Genomic DNA, 23,508 nt, shown 5'->3' on the forward strand with positions numbered 1-23,508 from the left:
GGAAAGTTTCATTGCTTTGCATTTTCGTCTGAAAACGTAAACCACTCTTATGTGCATTCTTATAGTTTCATGGTAATGCAAACAAGTAAACACCCAATAATCATAATCATCACCAGTCAGCCATAATATTAAAACCACTGAGATGTGAGGTGAATAACAGTGGTTACAGTGGCACTAAGTGAACAGTCAATTTTTGAAGGTTATAAGGATATAAGGATCTGGTCTTCTTTGACAAGAGCTAAGTTGTGATGGTTAGACCACTTGGTCAGAACATCTCCAAAATGGAAGGTCTTATAAGGCGTTCTCAGTATGCAGTGGTCAGTACCTACCAAATGTGCTCCAAGGAGGGACAACTGGTGGGCCGGTTTTAAACTGTTTGAGAATCACATTAGATACATTAGATAATTCTTCTTATGTCCTTATGTTTTGTCTGCATCTGTAATCATAACACACAGTGATGTTATGAGAAAACAAAAAATGGTAGTAGGAACATACCTGAAGCCCCTCCTCCCAATCTCACTGCCTAAAAAAAACATATCACATGTCCATGATAAGTCTTTGCAACCCTCCACCACCTTGTCTCTTCTCTTTTAACTCTTATCATTTCTCATTCCCACCTCCACTTTTCAGAGAGGGAGAAGAGAGAAGCCACCTGAACTCCCAGAGTGCTCTGAGTCCCCCCCTCGCTGCAGTTTCCTCTCAGATCATCATATGCTGATGGCATGGTTTTAACTAGCAGAACAATGTAAAAGATGTACAGGAAAGTCTCCTGTAGCTGGTTCCATATAGCCAAAAAGGGCAGTCTGCCATTGTTACTGTTATTTAAGAGCTGTTTTTCAGGACTATATACTGTAGAACCATTTGTGGTTAGAGTGTATGGAAAAGTTCATACAGAAAAAATGCAGATACTCTCTCTCTCTCTCACGATTTTTAGCAATATCTTTAAATATGCTTCATCATTACTGTTCAAATGGCATTACCTTTTAATGTTTTTTTAGAGATGAATAGCTGTAAATGGATGGATGGAAAGGTACTATATGGTCTACTGAACTGACCGCTGGACTGAAAAGAATATTGATCTATGATCAGATCACAAACAAACTGACAATAAGCCGGTCTCTCTCTGTCTCTCTCTCGCTCTCCTGCACACATTCACGCGTTGCGCTGTGGTGCACGCTGTCTCACAGCAGCGTTTGTCTTAATTGTGAAAAAATATAGTAGGGGGGCAGATGATGGTGAATGCACAGACATTTACACAAAGGTAGAGAACATCTCTCTAGCTTTCCACCTTCCATCTCTCTCTCTCTCTCTCTCTCTCTCTCTCTCCCCTGTAATCCCTCTGTCTGGCTCTCTTGGGTAGGTGTTAAAGCTGGATAAATATTAATTTCGTTTTTTTAATATCAGCCCTTTGCAGATGGTGCCACGGCTTCTTTTCTTTCTCCCTCTTCCGTTTACTCTGATCTGAGATCAGTTCAGAAAGAGCTCATAATCAGAACGAGCTTGGATTCAGACTGAGGGAGGAAACTGGTCCCAGGTCAGTGTTAAAGGCTACATTTTTATACCAGAGTGCCTACCAGTTCTACCACTTATTTACTCCAGCCCTGATCGGGTTCATCGTCGGGCTCATATTAGGTATGATTTTAGTAGCACACATCAGATTAGCTTATTGCTTTATTTTAATGACTCAGTCTTGCGTGACACTCTCTGATGAATCAGGAGAAGCAGAGACCGTACAGGTTAGGCTATGAGTGTATGTGTGAGTGTGTGTGTAAAGAGAGAGAAATACTGTGTGGAAATGGCTTTCGCAGGATTAACCTCTGCCGCGCCTCATTTTGACAGTGCATTTGATGCCTGCTTGTTGTCTATACATGTGAAGGACGCCTTGTGTGTAAAATACAAGCATGCCTTTATGTATTCATGACATTTAAAGGTAGTGTAGTTTTGCATTTTTTTAGGATGTAGAATAAACTGTGTTCGCATTGTAAACAAACGATTAAAAAAAAGGGAAAAGGAAAAGAAAAAAGAAATCAAGCAAAGCAAATCCCTCGTGAACGATTTCTTAAATAAGCCAGGGTAAAATGTGTGTGTGTGTGTCTGTGTGAGTAAGAGAGAGAGAGGGAGAATGAGAGAGAAAGAGAGGGATGGATTTAATGCGGTCATGGATTTAAGGATTAAAAAATCTCTTTCCTTTGTACAGAGCTGTCAGTATGGCTGGGACTCAAGACCCTTCATAATCTGAGATAATCCAGCGATAGTGTATACATGTAGGGTTGGATTATGCTAATATCTAAATAAGATGAATATAGTAACAGTAAACTGTGCTTTTCTGGAGTGTTTGTGACTGACATAGAGATTGGTTACAAACATCAAGCAAATATCATCAAACTCTGAAATAAAAAGCACATTTTCAGAATGCATGAATAATTTAGTTATCTATAAAGGTAGAGAATTGCTAATAACATCAGTTACTTGTATTATATCAAAATATTATAACCACCTACCTAATAGTGAGAGTAATCACCCTTGGCTTGGATGACACAGAAGGTTTTTATTAAAGAGGTTAACTGCTCCACAGTGGCACTACGATTGCACTGTACCACTCGCCAGATTCGACCAACGGCATAACTGTGGTGGCTCAAAGGCTGTTGATGCCAGAGGGAAACAACAACTCTGGTGAGTGATACAGAGCAATTGACGCGCCACTGTGGACCAGTTAACCGGTGTTATCCAAGCCAAGGGTGGATACTCCCACTATTATTATTACACTACTGTTATATATTCTGATATGGCTGTGTATAATCATTAAGATGGAATCAAAGAATAATAGTAGTGATTATGGCTGGCCAGAATAATTGGAGTATTGTCTAAACTACAATACATTTAATTAGCATAGCGTTTATTTGTTATATACTCAGTGGCCGCACAACCACTTAAGAGACACTTAAACAGGATAAACCAGTTGCTTATAGATAACAGTTAGTTAATTCACAATTTGTTCACGGCTGATTTCAGTTCATTTGCCCCATCACTTCATTCATTTTTAATCCATTAATGCATATATTTTGAATTGGAGTAACTAGGGATGTCCCAATGCAGTAATTTTGATCAAATCCAAGTCTCTTAATGCTAAGTATCAGCTTATACGATCCGATCTTTGTGTTTGTGTAAATAATACAGCTACACAGTTTAGATGAGATGTACTTCTGATTAATAAATTAGTAAAATCACTTTATTTTTAGTAGCACTTTCTATCATGAGACATTCTGGGCTGATTGATTTAGTTCAGTTGCACCTTTTATGTTTTAAGACTAAAATTACTAATATGGATGTTATATGTGTTGTTTGTCAAAATAACTGGTTTATAGTGGGTGAATGCATTAGCATTAACATTAACCTCTACTCATTTCTGAACACACTGTTCAGTGCTGGTTTAAAAGCAAAGGTGCTCGGTTCTCCTGCTGATAAAGCTCTACTGTAAAACAGATCCACATTGCAGACTCTAAACTCTTATTTACCTTCTGAAAACGTCTGCACTGCTGCCGATTGGGAATAATGTCTGTTAATGGTGCCTTGAGCACACCAGATGGTGCGCTGAACTGTGGTTACTGTGGTTAAAAGAAAGAATTGGAACTGGATCATGATTAAACTAGTGACTTAAATATGCCTGAGTCGGACATCCCTAGCAGTAACCAAACATACTTAAAATTAGATTAATTTATTTAATACATTAATGGTTTTAAAAGAACATGTATTTTGCTGCTTGTTTGGATACATTAAGGAATATTCAAAGCCATTATAATGCTGTTCAGTCCAGCCCTAGTAATAATAGATTAATAAGCCAAGATTGCAGAAGGATGTTTGCTGAATGCCTTTTTATCATTAGCAACACCTGAGGGACTTTCAGAGGGAGTCTGATATTTATGCTGACAGTAAAGATGAATATTTTATGTTTTATTGTATGCTGAGGTACAGAAGATGTGCTGCTCATCATTTACTGGCACAACAGAACCTTTTTTCTGTGTCCTTCAATCCCACATTTATACAACTGTACTGTAGCAATATACACGAGTGCACATACACACATATATGTGAGTATGTGTTTTCCCCCTACCACCATTGTAAACATACCCTTTTCTTCCCCACCCCTCTGCAGTATCATAGAGCAGGGCATACAGAGGACAGAGTGATGTAATGTGCCACAACTCACAGTAACACTATGAGAAGGGAAGGAGGCAGTGTGAGAAGGGAAAAGGGAGTACATATAGAATGAAAGTGTTGAGAGCAGAGCAAAGTGTCTTTCAAAATGTTTCAGTACTGATACGACTTCTGGTAGTGCTGGTAGAGTGGTATTGGTCAATATAACAATATTTTGCTAAGTATATCGCATGGTAGTCACAGTAGCAGATCACAAGTTTTGACTGGACTGGTCCCTTAAAAGTGACACCAATGGATACCTTAAGCAATTTATTTTTTAACCCTTTGGTTTATCCAACTGTCCTAAATACTAAATAATAATAAATAAATAAATAATAGTTGTAAATATTTAATTGTTTAAAGTAGCTTTATGTGAGACTTTTTTTTATTTGTTTTGCTACTGAGCTCCCATACAGTTACAGAATGTAGCTCATTCATTTTTACACCACTGCTGTAAATACAAATTACACTTATGTCGACTGAGCAACAGTAAACAATATTACAGGAGGATACACAATACAGTATGAGTCAGGTTACAGCAAGAACAGCATCATGCGGTTCTTGATTGTGCACGCTTTACCAAAGTTACATAGTGCAGTAGCAGGGTTCCAGCATGTAGTGGCAAGGCCAGAGATGCCACTCTCTCTGTAACAAGTCACTGTACCATTAGAATGATTCTGACGCTGTTTAGGTTTTTTCTTTTCTCTTTTTGTGTACTATTTATTTAGTCTTAATGTATTTTATGTTCTTTTTTATGCAGTTAAACATTTTGTTTGTATACAATATATCACCCAGTACTGAATACCAATACATTCACATCAGTACAGAGTTCTGTAAAATACTTCTTTTATATCTAATTTATAATACATAAAGGTTCACAGCACTGTAGCCAGAGGTGCTTACTTATGTGAGGGTGTTCAGAGACACTGCTTTTTTGCGTCTTTTAAACAGATTGTTGATGTTAATAACATGCTAAAGGCATTTCGTTTACACAGCCAGTCAACAGTCTGTGTATTGGAACAAGCATGCTTGTGGGCTCACTAATGTCAGTAAAACTAATTATGCATTAGGTGATTATGTAAATATTGAAATTTTATATTAATAAAACTAAATTCTTTCTATACTCTGTGGTACTACAGTACACTGTATGTCTACATGTTTCTAGATGCTTGCTTGTCAAGTGTTTCTTCTGAAATAAAGGATATTAACATGGGGTTTATCCCCCATTTGCTGTAGTCTTATTGGGATGCTTTCCATTAGAAGTTGGATCCCTACTATAATGATTTGATTGCATTCAACCACGAGAGCATTAGTGAGGTCAGGTATTATTGTTTATTCTCACTGCATCATTCTAGAGAACACAGTTCCACTGCACCACAGCCCAGTGCTGGGGAGCTTTATAGCCCTCTAGCCCACATTCAGCATTGGACACGGTGACCTTAGGCTCATGTGTAGCTGCTCCAGCGTACCCTTTTCAATTGGTCTCATCTGTGTTTGTGTATGTGTGTGCATCTCTGCAGGTTGGGCAGTAATAATGATGTTTGTGAAAAGCAGACTTTCACCAGATTGATGGATGTTCTACAGGAGTCCCGTTTTGCAGGCCCGGAGCACTGCCCCAGTCCTCCAAACACAGGCGACAATGGTACATAGTTCATGAGAATCGGCTGCAGAAATGATTAATTTTGTTATCCACATCAGTCCACCTTAAATGTGATCACCGTTTTCTTGTTTTGTTTTGCAATAACAAAATGTAAATTCATCACTTCAGTTCAGCCTAGGCCAGTGAATATACCTGTGAAAATGCAAAGTGACTATTTTAATTAGAGTAAAACTTCTAACTACTAACTAGAGGTGAAAAATGTAACACAGCTTCTTTCTTTCTGGTCTGTTTTAGGCTCGCATGATCAGCTCTCTGACGAGTCACATACTCTGAGGCACCATGACCCCACTGAGCCTTCTCTTTTAGCTCCACCCACTCTAGGTTCCTCAAGTCGGACAGCTGAGGTTCCTCTTAGTGTGACGGACCTGCACGATGAATCTGTCTCAAATGCTGCTTCTGTCTCCTCTCTCTCCTCGTTCTCTTCTCTCTCCTCCCTCTCCTCCCTCTCTTCTGTCTCTTGCTCCAAGCCTGTAACTCCCTGGTCTGTGCCTCAGAGCTGTGATAGGCCACCCCTTTCCAGCATGGATTCTGGGGGAGGAGACTGCCTGAGCTGTCTTATTCCCAAAAACCAATCGTGCGAGTCTGTGCTTGGATTGACCTCCGAGTTCCAGCCATGCCCTGCCTCCAACATCAGCATGCAGTGCCTTGGCTCTGCCCCTAACGCAGGGCGCTATGGTGACCAAGTGCTGTCTGACCAGTTGCTGAGCGGCCCAACCCACGCAGCTGGAGTTCATGAAAATGCTGAGGAAGGGAAGTCACTGAGAGAGAGTGAATCCGATGATGATCCTGCTTCTAGGAGTATATATGAGAGCCTGGGGGAAGAGGCACAGGACTGGAGCTGTCTGGAGTCCCTGATCAGCGAGAGCCGAATGGAACTGCTGGACCTGTGTTCTCGCAGCGAGCTAGCAGTCAATCTGTTCTGTGAGGAAGATGTGGAAAACTACATGTTCCAGGAGGAGGAGTCAACACTCGGTACTGACGTCTGTTCGCTCAAAATTCGCTATGAGTCCTACCCAGATGGAGCGCAAGAACGGACGGAAACCCCTTTGCAAGATGAGTCCCAGCTAGGTTTCTTTCCTGCTCTACCTTGTAGCAGAACAGAGGACTTAAAAGACAAGACAGACCAGTCAGGTGAGGAGAAGGCAGATGCCCCGATAACCCCTAACAGCAACTTTCTTTTTGACCTCAGTAATTCACCAGAAGACTCTGGTGAGTTCAGTGACGACAGCTATTGCACTGGCTCATCTCCTGATGCCTGGCAGGCCCAAAGGCCCCATGGGCAACTGTCCAGGGAGAACTCAAGTTCCTCCAGCCAGCTTAGTTATCGCCTTCGTGCCAAGAGGAAGGTAGCTTTCCGAGAAGATTATCTATATGACATGGACTCCATAGAGAGTGAGAGGAATGCAGAAAAGCGCGAAAAGCCGTCCGTCGGACTGAAAAAGGAGCGAGATGATGACTGGTGTCCAAAGAAGCGGCGCCGGTCCTGTCGGAAGGAGCCGCCCGTCATCATCAAATACATCATCATCAATCGCTTTAAAGGTGAGAAGCACATGCAGGTGAAGTTGAGCAAAGTGGACCCCTCAGTATTGATGGTGCATCTGAGTCCAGATACCTTACTGCACTATGAAAGACTGGCACCTCTGAAGGGCTACTGGCAGAGGAAGGAAAAGGAACAACAGGAGCAGAACAAATTAGCAGCTGCAGACAAAACCAAACGCCTCAATGGCTGCAAGCGGCCGCCGAGCACCAACCCCAAGCGTAAACAAAGGAGTGCAAGTCGACTCAGGATTCAACGGATCCATGCAGTGGAGACTTCAACCCTCAGTCAAACTGCTGCTGCCTCCTCGAACAATCAACAAGAAATGACTAAATCCATAAAAAGCACAGAAGAATCACAAGAGGGCGCCGCACATGATGCCTTGGACGACGTGGAGACAAGTAAGATAAAATACCCAGCCAGGGCTAAGAGCAGAACTGAAGAAAGGGAGGAGAGGAGAAAAGGAGGTAAACTAGGAAAGATTAAAAAGTTCAAAAGTGAAGCCAGACTGAGGTCTAAAAAGCTAAAAGAAGCACAGCAAGAGGAAAACTCCACTGCCTCTGAGCTTACAGAGTTAAGTTCTTGTTTACCTGAAAACCTTAGTAACTCTTTGGAAAGTAATGTTATCACAAACCAGACCTCGGTTGAAAAATGCACTTTGAGCCCCACTGCCCCTGGGACTAATGGGAATGTGGGACTCCTGCCTGGTGGCTATCTTCAGACTCTTCTGGAAGCTTCTGATTCGTCCAGCAGTGCCAATGTCACATTTTTTCCCACAGACCAGCAGCAGCCAGGGTTGCTACCAGTTGCAGCCCCCCTGCAACCAGCTCAGACCTGTGTGCTCTCCCCTCCCTCAGAGTCTGAGCTCCCCCATTCACCACAGCCTCTCAATCACATTCCACACCACACACAGTATCCTGACACCAACCACTCTGAACAGAACTACCCTGTAACTTGGCCTTCCCAACCCACTGTTGAGCAGCTTTCGTTTTCTCCTGATATCCCGACTCAGTCCCCAGTCATGCCACCAGGCTTCCCTAGGCCAATGCCTGTATTAGCCGGGGAGAATACAACAGCGACAGGGTATGGTCAGGTGCCACTGGGTGCCTGCAGGATGCCTTTCGAGGAACCGCTTTTGCCAGAGCCCCACTCGGATGCTGATTATGGGCTCAGCCCTGCAGGCTCCCGGGGCGAAAATGGCATGGGGCGACTTGTCAGCTTTAACTCTTTAGGGTCCCTTTCTGCGGCTTCTAGCAACTACAGTTCACTTAGCCTGAGAGAAGGAGAAAGGGAAAGAGAAGATGAGATGAGCGAGATTAACGATGGCTTTTTGTCACACTGCAGCCCACGGCTTGTTCTGCAGCAGAGTCTTGAGGAAGTCACTCCACTTCGAGAGTCCACTGACCTACTCGATATCTCAAACTTCACCCCTGACAAGTTCCGCCATTCCTCTTTGTCTGAAATGTCCCCACCTGACACTCCAAGCCCCTCCCCACAGCTGCTGGGGAACTGTGGAAAAGGGGGAGGCTTTGCAGAGACAGGTGGGACTAATGTGAGGTGGAACTGCAGTACTGTTCCGCAACTTGAGCAAGACACGTTTGGGAACACGCACCTCTTACAGACCTTCAGCGTAGAGGATGAGGAAGAAGGGCTTCAGGGTAATAAGGGGTCAAAAAAGAAGGGTGGAAAGAATGGACAAAGCACCAAAAAGAGCAAAACCCCCAAGGCAGCTAAAGGAGAGAAAGTGAAGGGTTCTCGTTCCGCTAAGAAGATCAAGGCACTGCTGGAAGGCAAAGCGGCCAAGGGTGGGGGGAGACTAGAAAGCAGTGCTCCCTCTCCAACTCCCTCGCTTAGCTTAATGGGTGCTCAGGGGGAGTGGCCAAATGCTGGAGGCCTTTCAGATGACGACCAGGGTGAGTTCCAAGAGCCGTCAAACATCCTGTCTAACATAGTCTCCGGCATGGCGGAGGTACAGCGCTTCATGCGGGCCTCTGTGGAACCACTTTGGGGGCCTTGTTTGTCACCAGGCCAGCATGCTCTCCAAAGCCAGACACTCAAGATTCTGGGTAGCAGTGTTGACCTCAAGAAAAGGGGTGGCGCTTCAGGCGTGGGTAGGGGCCGGAAGGGGGCAGGCCGCGGCGGGAAAACATCCCCGAAACTGCTCCCGCCCGGTTTCTTTCCACCTCTTGGTATGGACTGCCTCCCACTTCCGCATCGGCCCGCTCACAAAAAGATGTACCGCCACAAAAGCACCACAAAGTTTGCCCGTGATGAACTTTTAGCGGGTAAAAGGGACATTAAAGGAGTAGCGCTGACTGCTTTGGTAGAAAAACAGAGGTAATATTTTCTCTCTGCAAAGTACCCCTTCTCAGTTTCCCACCCTTGTTTCCTCTCAACTCTTTCTGAGCCTCCACCACACACCTTTCAGAGCTGCATGGCACTGACTCTACCCACAATCCTTTGCCTGCCCCCCACAGGAAGGTGGGTACACCCTGCATGACAGCCCTGCTAAGCTACCTACTGACTAACTGGAGTCACTCTTTCACGGCTGCATCTTATCTGCCATTGCTGCTTAGTTGCATTTTTTTAATTGATTCTGTTTTTTTTTCTGTGATCAGTTTTTTAAGAAGAGACAATGCCTTGAAAGCCTTCTTAAAATTTTTACTTTGGTGTCAAATTAAATTTGTTTTTCTTTTCCTCTGTTCTCCGTTGCAGCTCTAGCAGTCTTTGTGTTCAATCTGTGTCCCAACGTCATCGTTTAAAACAAGCCCAGCACCCTGCTCTGTCTCTCAGCAAACAGTTGCCTTCGGTTGTTTTTCAGGGGTTGAAGGTTGTTTTCAGTTTCCTGTGCTAAGGGGTGTTAGTTACCCTTGTTACTGTGCCAACTTTTCAGAACGATGTGTTTGGGTACTCCACGAGTAGCGCACGTTTAGAGAAGAGCATCATACTGTTTTTTTTTTTGTTGTTGTTGTTGTTATTTATGTTTAATAAGACGCGGTTGTGTCTCAGTATTATTGTACTAGCTGTCTTTATTATAATGTTTATTTAAGTTATTTAAGTAAAGGGGTTTCACTTATCTGTGCCATATAGGCTGACTGAGTCCCCCCTCTGCCAGTATCTAAATGCTGTTGTACAGGAACATATGCACTATTTACAAAATAAGATTATATCAAACATGTTTAAAATTAATGTGCCAAAATATGAACAATTAAGTGTACAGACATTTTTATCGACATAAATATTTGTTGTTTTTTAAATGTGGTGACGGTTGTGGGAATGTATGTTTGTGAGCAAGGGTGGGGTGGGGTTGGACAAATAATTTTACTGTTGTCACAAATGCAGACATCGGTCGTGGAGTCTTCTGTACAATCTGGGGGGGGGGGTCATTGTTTTCCATATCATTCAATTTGACACTGTTAGTGAGGGAGCAAAAAAAAAAGAGAGAGAGAGAGACAGAGCTGAAACAGAGAGAGAGAGAGAGAGAGAGTCTGGGAGACGGATAACCCTTTTAGGAGTGAGTGTTCTTGCATGCAATTCTGGAACTCATCATCCAGTCCTAGGATTTGATTGTTGAAAGACAACTGTTAGCTACTACAAGAGGTGAGTGGTCCCATTGTTACGAATTGAACCATCTGTGGTACCATGATTGTGGGATACATGATATGTTGGGCGAAGGACGGGCAGAAAATAATTCATAAGCAGTATTCTGATGGCGAAAGATCATTTTAGGCTGATCATAAGACCTTTATTTGTTTTTACACGTCCCATTTTACATGATCCATTGTAATCTTTTCATGAATCTGTTTCCAGGAAGCTAATAAAAATGATCAACAGAACTGTTCTATTGAACCTTGGGGAAATTTCATAATTCAGTTCAGCAGGACCAAATATTTTTGAGCGTTTTTTTTCTTTCCAGTGTAATGCTAGCGATGTGCATGCATAAACATGATATTCAGATTTAGTTGTGAATGCAGATGCCCTTATTTTTGCTTCGTTTCGGAATCTCGGATTGCATTATTTTTGTGCTCAGCATCATGGCTATGTGTTTCTCTTGCTATGTTTGAATGTTGTTTAATGTTTACAAAAAATATATATAAATATAAATATATATATATGCTCCCCTCATGCCATGGCAGTCATGGCAGAATTCTTTCTCAGATTCTCTGTAGCTCCTTGCTTTATCGCAGGAGCAGGTTTCCTTCACATTTGTGTTGACAAGGGACTGAATTATCCTCTCAAAGAAACCCTAAAAGCAGCATTTGCATCAACTACACACAGAGAGTGAGAGACACTAAACAAGCTCTATCAGAAACATCCTTCTGCCCTTTTTATGAATGTATTAAGATTTCATGTTTGAGGTATTTGTTTCATATTTTTTTTCAAACTACATTTTGCCTTTTTCTCATCACAAAAAGAGATCTGTTTGTATCATCTGGACTCTTTGCCAGGTGGGATTATTAATGAACTCTTGACGTAGGGTAAAAAAAAATGACGACCTGTATATTTTTCATTGTGCCAATTTGTAACATATTTTCTAAGTGTATATTTTTCTTAGAAAGTGCTGTGAGGTCGTTCTTGATGTGGCTTCTGTTCTTTTGCCTTTGAGGCGGTGAAAAGGTCGCTAATTATCATGTTTTTTTTTTCTGGTTTTGAAACCAAAATTGTGAAAGACAAAAAAAACTGATAGGAGAAAATGCTGTGGCTCTTTGTTGAGTTTTGTTACTGGACCAATCTTATTGTGAGAGTGTTGTGCTCTAGTAAAACAATTACTGATAATAAAAAAAAACCATGAAAACAGACAGCTAATCAATGACACTAATTTGTGATTTAATTGCTGTTTTATAGACTTTCATGTAAATTATTCTAGTATTTTGTTTTTTTGTTGTATCTGTTATAAAGGTTTAAATATTTGTGAACAAGCCTGTATGGTGAAAAATGTAATATTGGTAACTTGCTGAGTTTTGTAATCATGTTTATGGAATAAATATAAATTAAAAAGAGCTTTTGATCAAATGTTTCACCAAACCCTCTTTTTTCAGTGATCAGTAAAGTCCATGTTGCTTCACTTTTTTGTAGCTGTAACATGCACATTAAAGTTCAAAGGTGCAGTTAAATGTCATGCAACATTTTTTATTCGTTTTTTCCTCTGAATTTTCTTCTGAGTTTCTCAGACCAATGCTGGGGAGTTTTGTGCCCTCCCCATGAACACTTAGCTTAGGGCATTAACCATTGACTCTGCGTAGCGTCTGCTCCAGAGTGTCCAGTTCACACACAGACACATTGATGTGGTTTAGGACACTGTACAACTTATGATGCATTTGCGTGCAATGGGAATTATAGTAACATTTGCACATGCACACCCCCTCAAGTCATTATTTCTAGTGGGAAATTCACAGATGATTTTAATAGTCGAGTTCCCAAGTTGAGGTGACCTTCAAACTTTAAACATGGTGGAGAAGAAGACGGTGTTCAGGAGAATCAGTATTACTTTAAAACCTGGTCCAACATGTAGCTCTGTATGTGGATATTCTACAATATAAGCTAGCTAAAAGGAAACTGTTACTTAGAAAAGTAGACTTAGGCTGCCTTCACACGCTAGTGGCAAGATCCAACCTCCCACTTGTGAAGTCGGAATTACGAGCGTGTCACGTTCAAGTGCTTAGTTGTTGGAGCGACATGAAAAATGGCGGCTAATGTAGCTAATGTTGATAACTTAAGTGTTAACTTAAGTAAGTGTTATAAATAGTTCTATATCAAGTTAAATGCACATGTATTGCATTTATTAAAATGATGTGCACAAAAAAAACACAAACAGCAGCTGCACTGTCAAAAATAAAGTATCAAGTATCAAAGATTTTGGGTGTGTATTGAGCTAGCTAGCTAGTGCTAATTTAGCTAAACTAACGAGCGTCTCCCTCCTGATTCAGAGTAGTTAACGTTTGCAGTTGTTGTCAGAAGAATGGTTTAACATTTATTAAGTCACCAAAAAATTGTGCACTTAGCTAGTGACCGTGATCGGATAAACTCGATTATCGATATTAAGCAATATTAAGCTTTACTCGCCCACCCACCCCCCGGTTATATGGTACACATGGTGATATTTCAGGATGGAGTGACTGTATGAACAAGTAAAGTGGGCTGGTATGAACGCTGCCTTCAGGTCCACCTCGGAAGTTCGTATTTCCGACTTCCGGCGCTCAGACGTACAACGTGATTTCTGTTCAAGTGGTTTTGGGTGGAAACAATGCGAACACCCTGGGTACCCTGAGTGCTTTCAGCGCTTCTCGCTTCTCATCACTCGTTGCACACTAAATAAGCTTGCATATACCAAACATGTGGCAACAACTTGGCTGATTGATTGCTGCGTTTGTACAAAGTTGCTGAATTCACTCTTGAAAAGGGACGTCTGGATAGTTTGTAGGCTGGAGTTTTAAAGCCGTTCCTGGTAAACATGGCCCATTCCAGACTGACATATATGTCATGTTGGTCTGTCCCAGCTAGTGTTGGTCAAGACAGGTCAAGAGGGCACATCTACATGAAGCACTGGACTGGTTATTTAGCATTATAGTAGTGTTATTGTGACAAATGATGGCACGGTGCTGAGCAGGAGCTGCACGGAAAAACCAACAACTGTTCCTCTTGTGTCTCCAATCAATTTGGCTTGTTCTCAGCATGCCGCCTTCCAAGTACACACTCCCTTGTGGTTTCTAATTGTTTTTTTTTTTCTTTTCTACACAGCTTTTGAACACAGGCAGTAAATCCCACTGCTTTTTCTTCTATTATGAAGAGCTTTTAACAGTTTAAAATAAAGGGTCAGTTAAATGGTCAGTTAAAATAAACTGCCTTACAGGGGAGATTAGCTGTTTTTGTGTGAAACGCCTGTAAATAACATATCGCTTGTTATACCATTGTCATTTCCATTACGCATAACAGTGAATCCCCAGACGTCCTTCCTCAAAAAGAACATCAGGTATAAATAAGGATTATTCATCTTTATTCAAGCACAATGTTTTCAAATAAGGTTTAAAGACTAAGGCACTAATGCATCATGTGTTAGTCTGAGACAGCCAGTGTTCCCCAATGCAGTCTGAATAAGTCTGATTCTGCATATGGTTTATATAGCCCTTGGATCTGGAAAAGGCTGATTTGATTGCATTAAAAAATAGTTAATAATATAGTTAATAACAATAAGCTATCCTAAAACTAGATAAAGAGACTCCATTAAAAAAATGATGCAAAATTGTTTTTTGTTTTTTTTCATTTATCGACAACATTAAATTTCTCTGTTGGGGAAATGATCTCATTACAAAACTGCTTCAGTTAAGAGATATTGGTGGACTTCCTTGCATGTACTGCTCTCTTCAGGTCCTTCCACAACACTTCACTATTGAATTAGGGTCTACACTTTGATCACACATTCCAAAATGTTGAATTTGTCCTGCTTTAAGCTTCTTGGACTTTACTATTGTACTGTGTATTTGTCAATCCAATAAGTGCTGACAAACAAACCCTGATATGAACCAGGAGAAGCTGCGCTTAGCAGTAGTCAATCATGATCATTAAGTTGAGAGGCCTTGGAAAGTTAAAATACGCCTTGGATGTTTTATTGCTCCTGTGTCCACTGTGCGCAACAACAGCGTCAGCTTGTACTATCTGTCACCATCTGAATGAAATGGGTAGCATATAGTAAGAGACACATGAGGACCCCACTGTTGACACAGCGACATAAAAAAATGCCAGAGATTCAAAGATGTACTCTCTCTCTCTTGCTGCTTCTGTCTCTAGATGTCTCGACTATGTGAATGGCATGAAATCGGAAGACTACCAGAGAATTGTGGAGCACAATGTAGGGCCCAGTGTCTCCGTCCAAGGTCCTCCAACTGATTTCAGATTTTTGTTTGGAAAAGGAAGTGCTACCAAATATTAAGCTGAGGGTGCCAATAATTTTGTCCAGTTCATGTCTGGAGTTCTGTGTGAATGATATTTGAGAGATTTGAGATTTTTCTCTGCTCTTTTCTGTTGTTTCAATGTAAATCCTGCTTTTGTTGGAGTTACTGTCTTTACTGTCCAGGAAAGGCCTTCTAATAGATGTTGGAGCATTGCTGTGAGGATTTGATTGCATTCAGCAGCAAAAAGTGAGATGCTTGACGATCATTACCCCAGCTCATCCCAAAACTGTTGGATGGAGCTTCATCATTCCAGAGAACACAGTTGCACTGCCCTGCAGCTCATTCCTGAGGGGCTTTCAACTCTTCTAGCCCACACCTGGCATGAGACATGGTTCAAATAGGTTCATGTAATCTGCCCTAGAGAGTCCTAATCTATTGGCAATACATGAATGCATTCATCCGAAGGGGTGTCCAGAAACATTTGGGCATATAGTGTAAGTACGGATAGCAGTCTGTGTTGTTTTATAATGTATGGTACTGAACAGGCCAGTAGAGGACCACAGAGGACTGCTTCACTGCACCGGCGCACCGGCACACCAGCGGCGGTGCCAAACTGGGGACGGAAACAAGAAGGACAGCACCTGGCTTTGCTTCTGGCAAAAAGGCTTTCTGAGGAGGAAGTGAAGGTAAGGATGAATAATTACAGCTTGTTTGTTTGTGGTGATATTTTAATAAATAGAATGAGGCTAGATCTCGTTTGATCCGTCCCCATAATGCCGGATAATTTTCATTATAATAACTGCCCATTTTCTCCGGGGGACAGCACTCGCCATCCCTGATCCATAGATAAATGCACTGTAGCGCGCGAGGGAAACGCGTCTTTAGACAGACAGGGATGGATCTGCCTCGTCCAGCACAGCAAAACACTACGAACCTCACTAGAAAGGCTAACGGTGGTCTTCATGAATTTAAGCGTATACGGTAATTAAACATAGTTGCTATTAGCGCTGATGGTAGCTATACTGAGCGGTATACACAGTTAATAATGTAACTTGCTCACATTAACAAAGGAAACCCCGTTTAATGACGGTCGGTTTGGGGCGGAACGTTAGTTTGGCGGTTGTGGTCCGGACATCGGTGGTTTGAGCGCGTACACGGGTTTAGTTTGTGAATGGCGGCTTTTTATAGATGTAAACAAACGCTTTTACACCTTTTGTAACTTTACATGATGTGGAGTTTGGTTGTGTTTGCTGCTAGGTTTTTAAAAAGATTGACCCACTGACTGAAACTGCAACGAAAAATCCGGCTCAAGACCAGCTTTAGCTGGTAGCTGGTCTGTGATGGTCAAGGTGGTTGAAAAGCTGATCATCCAAGGGTTAGGGTAATAGTGTGTAGGAGTTTACACTGTTTACACCATTCTGAATAAGATTAGATATTATTCACTACTACAAAAGCATTTGTGTAGGAGGCAAACGCCTTTTCACAGCACTGTAGCTACTACATTAAAAAAGGTAAAGATGCAAGTTTGTCACTGTCCTATGTACCTATCTGTGGTAGTGAACACACACACACACACACACACACAGGGCAGTGGGCAGCCAACTCCAGCGCCTGGTGAGCAGAATGGGTAAAGGGCGGCTTGCCCTGTCCAGGTATCGAACCCACAACCCTGTCATCAACCCTGTCTCTATATAACATTAGATAAAACCCTAATAAACATAAAGTCAGTGGTCAGTGAGTGTGTTTACTGTAAAACTCTATATAACATTAGAATAAACCCTAATAAACATAAAGTCAGCGGTCAGTGAGTGTGTTTACTGTAAAACTCTATATAACATTAGAATAAACCCTAATAAACATAAAGTCAGTGGTCAGTGAGTGTGTTTACTGTAAAACTCTATATAACATTAGAATAAACCCTAATAAACATAAAGTCAGTGGTCAGTGAGTGTGTTTAGTGTAAAACTCTATATAACATTAGAATAAACCCTAATAAACATAAAGTCAGTGGTCAGTGAGTGTGTTTAGTGTAAAACTCTATATAACATTAGAATAAACCCTAATAAACATAAAGTCAGTGGTCAGTGAGTGTGTTTACTGTAAAACTCTATATAACATTAGAATAAACCCTAATAAACATAAAGTCAGTGGTCAGTGAGTGTGTTTAGTGTAAAACTCTATATAACATTAGAATAAACTCTAATAAACATAAAGTCAGTGGTCAGTGAGTGTGTTTACTGTAAAACTCTATAACATTAGAATAAACCCTAATAAACATAAAGTCAGTGGTCAGTGAGTGTGTTTACTGTAAAACTCTATATAACATTAGAATAAACCCTAATAAACATACAGTCAGTGGTCAGTGAGTGTGTTTACTGTAAAACTCTATAACATTAGAATAAACCCTAATAAACATAAAGTCAGTGGTCAGTGAGTGTGTTAAGTGTAAAACTCTATATAACATTAGAATAAACCCTAATAAACATAAAGTCAGCGGTCAGAATGTGCTATTGGTAAGTAACGTAATTGACGTTACGGTTAGAAGAACACAAATTTGGTTCAAATTGATTATTATTGGTTATTATTGTTAATCCTTATCATTAGTATTATTATTTGTTTTGAAACGAACCTTATTTTCCTCTCTCTCTCTCTCTCTCTCTCTTTCTCTCTCTCTCTCTCTCTCTCTCTTCCAGAAATGAATGGCATCATTTTGCAAGTCTTCCCTTGGTTTTTGTGCCCAATTGAGCAAACATCTTCTTTTATGTTCCTTACTAAATCATCTTACAGATGAACACAGAAAGCCATGGACCAGGTGAGAATTCACCTCTGTCCACAATGTGGGAAGAGTTTTACTGAAGAGACTGATCTAGAATTGCACAAGTGCACTCACACAGACGAGAAGCCACACGACTGCTCACAATGTGAGAAGAGTTTTACCGAACAGGGTGATCTCGAACTGCACCAGTGCAGTCACATAGAAGAGAAGCCGCACAACTGTTTACAGTGTGGGAAGAGTTTTACCGAACAGGGTGATCTTGGACTACACCAGCTCGTTCACTCTGGGGAGAAGCCGTATGACTGCCGTCAGTGCGGGAAGAGTTTTACTCAACAGGGTGGTCTCCAACGACACCAGCGTATTCACACAGGAGAGAAGCCGTATTGCTGCTCCGAGTGTGGGAAGCGGTTTACTCAGCATAGTACTCTACAGCGACACCAGCGCATTCACACGGGGGAGAAACCGTATAATTGCTCAGATTGCGGCAAGAGTTTTACTCGACAGTGTCATCTCCATCAGCACCAGCGCATTCACACAGGAGAGAAACCGTATTACTGCGTAGAGTGTGGGAAGAGTTTCACTCAGCAGAGTACACTCCAACTACACCAGCGCACTCACACGGGGGAGAAGCCACATTACTGTGTCGAGTGTGGAAAGAGTTTCGCTCAGCAAAGTACACTCCAACTACATCAGCGCATTCATACCGGAGAGAAGCCGTATTACTGCACAGAGTGTGGAAAGAGTTTCACACAACAAAGTACACTCCAACTGCACCAGCGCACTCACACGGGAGTGAAGCCGTACGACTGCTTCCAGTGCGGGAAGAGTTTTAGTCACAGAGGCAATCTCAGAGCACACCTAAGCATTCACACAGGAGAGAGGCCATATGAGTGCCCACTGTGTGGAAAGACCTTCAGCCAGGAGAGGACTCTCAAAAAACACCAGCGCATTCACACTAACGCTTAACATTTTCTTTGGATGCTTTTGGACAGATGTCCTTGGCAAAGATCAGTCTTTGCTTTGGACGACGATTGTCTGGTGGTAGAGATTGTTTAGGGACTAGATGTATTTGATTTGTATTGATTTGTTATTCAAGTGTCCCAACATTCCAAGGAGTCGTTTTCCCCAGGCCATCTGAATAGATGTAGGACTAAGCTCTTGATATGTGTTGGTTAATACTTCAGTCCTTTCAAGGCCTAGAAACTAAATACTAATGTAGACATGGTCTCAAAATGTATGGTTCCAGCCCCACACACATGCAATCTAATTGGGAACTAAGCTGTGGAGAGAACCAGGAATACATTTTGAGGGCATCACTGGCAACGTTTATACAAAGATTATTTGCTGAAGTCTCATATGCTTGGCCAGCACTAGATAGTGCCCATCTATCATCCTTTGCCCCCAACTCCTCACCGATTGCACACCTTTACTGTATGGGATGTCTACAGAATCATCTAGGCTGTCACAGTTAGTAATGTCATAAGTAAGTAAAGACTTCCTGTAGGCACAAATTGCTGAACTTCTGCCTCCAGAGGCTCCTTAAGGATATTGCATTTGATGTTTCGTGGCCTAAAGGGCAGGTGAGCTAATCTCGCTTGAGTCAGATTGTGGAGACACTTTGTCTAGGAATACTGAAAACTTAATGACTCCCCCCTGGATTTGGGATTTTATTGGAAAAAGGGGACAAAGAGTGCACTACACTGGTCAAACAAGGAGCCCTGTTCTAAAAAGGGCTTTGGCCCTTTTTTAGTAGTAATATGTTTATTACATTAATACGTGATCCCCAGCATCAGTCTTTATCTAATAAAATGTGTGGTCATATACATAGCTTTCATTCACTTCCCACTTTTTTTTTTATCAGTGGCATCCCCCCTAAAATCAATGCTTTGGTGCTCATTATTGAGCACAGTCTTTGGTCGAAGAAACAGGTAACTGCTTAAAAAGCTGTTACTCTTTAAGTAATGTTTTTCCTCACTTAATGCAAGCCTGATTTAATAGCCCTCTCCATGGTGCTGGGTGCGACCCCTGTGTGTAGGTCCTTCCCTTGCTTTGTCAGCACAGCTGGAGAGTGTTCAAAAGAGAGTCTGACACAGCTTTCTTAAAGCATCTTAAAACCAGCTACTCTCTTAAATGCTTAAAATGTGTTTGTTCACTGCTGTCCTCTCAGAATTTAGACAGACACCATTTACACATTGTCTCAAAACGTATCCTTCAGGCTCAACACCACACAGTCTAAATAGCAACGAAGCTGTGGAAAGAACCAGGAATACATCTTGAGGGCATCTAGGTGATGGTTCTAAGAGTGGCCTCGAGTACTCATGTACTAACGCTTCTGTTCTCAAGGCCAGATGGAGAAAAGGAAGACTGGCCTTTTTTGAGACCTTGCCTTGCTCTGTTAGACTAGTAAAAACCATCTCACTGTAGGCCTCCAGAGGCTCCTTAATGTTACATTTAATGTTAGATGGTTTCACAGCCTAAAGGGCAGGTGAGCTAATCCTGCTTGCGTCAGATTGTGTAGACACTTTGTCTAGGAATACTGAACAACTGTTCTTTATGTTTTGTGCTTGTTTCTGACTTTGACCGGATTGATCACAGCTTCATAATCAATGAGACCACAATCAATGGAGTAAGGCCTTGATGACTCCCCTGGATTTGTGATTTTATTGGAAAAAAGGGCACAAAGAGTGCAACACAATGGTCGAACAAGAAGCCCTGTTCTAATTGTTTTTTTATAGATGACATTGGCCCTTATTTCCTCACAGAATTTCACAAGTACTTGAAATATGTTCGCTCACTGCTGTCCTCAGATGTCAGACAGGCCTTTAAAACTCAAAAGAAGAAAGAAGGACATCAAATGTTTGGAGACATCACACAAAATAATGTGATTTTTTAAATATATCTAGCTGTAACTATTCCTTACCTCATAATACTTATTTATTAACATGTATCACAGAATTGTGTCGCTAATATAGAATTATCTTCAGATATGATTTGCACTAGAACTGCCTAGATACTTATGTGTTGTCACTGTAATGTGCATCATCTATAATTTACATATTTATTGTTTTGTATGAATTATTTGCACCTTATTCCTTTTAGACACCTATTTGAAGGGTGTGAGTACTGTAATGGTTGGTCTGAGGCTTATTGTAATTTTGTAAATTAGTGTTTAAATTCAGTCTCAGTATTAAAAGCAGCACTACTAAGACATGCAGTCGTGTTGGGAGTCTCTCTCATTTCTCACACACTCTTTGTTTTTCTTTAATGTTTTATCGGCTGTTACAGAATGTAACACACAGTAATGTAATACACAGTGTGTGGCCAAAGCAAAATGAGCTATACACAGTAATACACACACACACACATTACAGCTTATCATTACAGACATACAGCTGCTTGTGAGGTTGATTACATTTTTTAAGTAAATGCAACCTCTACCACAAACCGTTTGAAAAAATTTTCTCCAAATGTAAAAACATACATACTCTATATTGCTTTTATGTCCAGTATTTGAATTAGAATGAGGTAATATATATAATACATATATTATATATATATATATATATATATATATATATATATATATATATATATATATATATATATAATCAGCTGCCAGAGCTGCTCTCTGTTAAATTATAATAAATAAAGAGAAACATTTTTAACCACCTGAGCAATCATAACCAGATGTAATATTTTGCTTACTTTATGCTTTAGCTTGTTTGTAAGTAAATAAACAATAACTGTATTAATACAGTGTCCCTGTTTTTGAGATACCCCACCCTCTCTAAACCAAGCTTTGTTTATACCAGGTCTTTTAGTCCAAGTACCCTTTAGGTATTTCAGAATCAGACAGATTTTTTTTCAGATAAAATAAAAAAAAATCTTTTGCATTGTGCTTTAATATACTTTTGTAATATTTATATTTATATTTCATATATGATCTGTCTTTTTAAATAAAACAGTCAAGCCATTTTGTTTTGTACATTTGGTTTTGCCATTGACAATGCCACTCCCATCCTTCTTAAACTGAACATTTTCACTCCCTGTGGTTCAGAATATATTTTAAAGCAACATTATGGACTTTTTTTATTTTTTAGCTCCTGTTACGTGTGTAATCACAAGCTAAAAGATACAAAACCGGTATTGAAACTGAAACAGCGTAACACAGTTCTTGCAAAGGTTTTGAGACCAAGTCAGTGGAGCATCAACATGATTTTGAAGATTTTTTAAAGATAAAAATGCTACATAATGTCACTTTAACAAACTGATTTCACTAAAAAAAACAAAAAAAAACATTGTATCTGCATTTTGCTGTTTTTTACTTTTTTGACAAGTTATTTACATTATGTTCATGATATAAGAATAGAAATGAATAGAAACCCTCCGTAATGACTTTAAAAACAACCTGGAAGAACATTTATTTCCATTAAAAGTTCAGAGGGTTTTTACTTCTTCTGTAAATTTGCCATTTGGGGGTTTTTGCTGGACAGCGCCGACAAGTCTGAATTCCGTGCGTCACCTCAGAGCGGACCGGCAGGGCGACTGGACCGCACCTAACGATCGTTATTAGGGGCGGAACGGTAGTTTGGCCGGTTGCTGTACGGGCATGATTTGAGCACGCACAGCGGTTTGTTTGTTGAGCGGTGGTTGAAGGAAAGGGCTGTAAGTAAACAGTTTTACTGGGTGATAATAGATATGAATCTGTTAAGACGATTTCGACGGTTTAGATGTGGGACGTCTGTGCGGTTGTGTAGCGGCAGAAGGGACTTGTGTTGTGTTTCTGATGGTCGTGTTTCGACGGAACTGAAGTTTATTATTCAGATGTTCCACCTTAAACAGAGCAGCGGTAGCTGCTACTGAAGCTGGACCGGAAAACTCGCCGACGAACAGCTCTAGTTCCACTATTTTCACTGCTTTTAATCGACCATTGACTGTGATGTTCACTTTGATGAATGTAAATGCAGTGTCTTATGTTGTAACCGTTGTTTTGTCTATTCGGTTTTATTCTGAACATCACGTGTGTAAGCCTGACCTTAAAAGTCTCCCCATGTTCACTATATGTCTAAATGTTTGTGGACACCCTTTGTAATGAATGCCTACTTTAACTTTCACCCATTGCTGACACAACTTGTTCAGTCCCTGTAGAAGAATTGCCAATAGAATAGGATTCTCCGGAGCAGATACATATGAACCTGTTGGCACCATGCCTAATACCAGGTATGGGCTAGATGTTTTTTTTTTTTTTAATGAAGGTGCTGATGGGGGTGATGATCATCCAACATCCTGACCTCACTAATGCTTTTGTTGCTGAATGCAATCAAATCCTTACAATGATCCAAAATCTAGTAGAAAGCCTTCCCTGGACAGTACAGACAGTTACTCCATCAAAAGCAAGATCAACTCTTTTTGAATACCCTCAGCGTTTGAATACATTGAATGCGCAGGTGTC

At 41.0% G+C, this 23,508-nt stretch overlaps 2 protein-coding genes across 2 annotated transcripts in view; both read left to right on the forward strand.

Moving 5' to 3' along the window:
• The window catches only part of nexmifa (neurite extension and migration factor a), a 20,866-nt gene extending 8,462 nt beyond the window's left edge, over nt 1-12,404 (forward strand). Inside the window, exons 2-4 of the mRNA XM_072676600.1 lie at nt 5,715-5,836; nt 6,089-9,728; nt 10,107-12,404. Of these exons, the coding sequence (XP_072532701.1) occupies nt 5,764-5,836; nt 6,089-9,728; nt 10,107-10,245 (3,852 nt within the window). The 5' untranslated portion in view covers nt 5,715-5,763 and the 3' untranslated portion in view covers nt 10,246-12,404. The remainder of the gene's footprint in view (nt 1-5,714; nt 5,837-6,088; nt 9,729-10,106) is intronic.
• A 3,450-nt stretch (nt 12,405-15,854) lies between these two features.
• The window catches only part of LOC140554333 (uncharacterized), a 21,169-nt gene continuing 13,515 nt past the window's right edge, over nt 15,855-23,508 (forward strand). The window contains exons 1-2 of the mRNA XM_072677652.1: nt 15,855-15,966; nt 17,974-19,016. Of these exons, the coding sequence (XP_072533753.1) occupies nt 18,084-19,016 (933 nt within the window). The 5' untranslated portion in view covers nt 15,855-15,966; nt 17,974-18,083. The remainder of the gene's footprint in view (nt 15,967-17,973; nt 19,017-23,508) is intronic.

The sequence above is a fragment of the Salminus brasiliensis genome, chromosome 1 (assembly GCF_030463535.1).
Source record: "Salminus brasiliensis chromosome 1, fSalBra1.hap2, whole genome shotgun sequence".
In the NCBI taxonomy this organism is placed as follows: domain Eukaryota; kingdom Metazoa; phylum Chordata; class Actinopteri; order Characiformes; family Bryconidae; genus Salminus; species Salminus brasiliensis.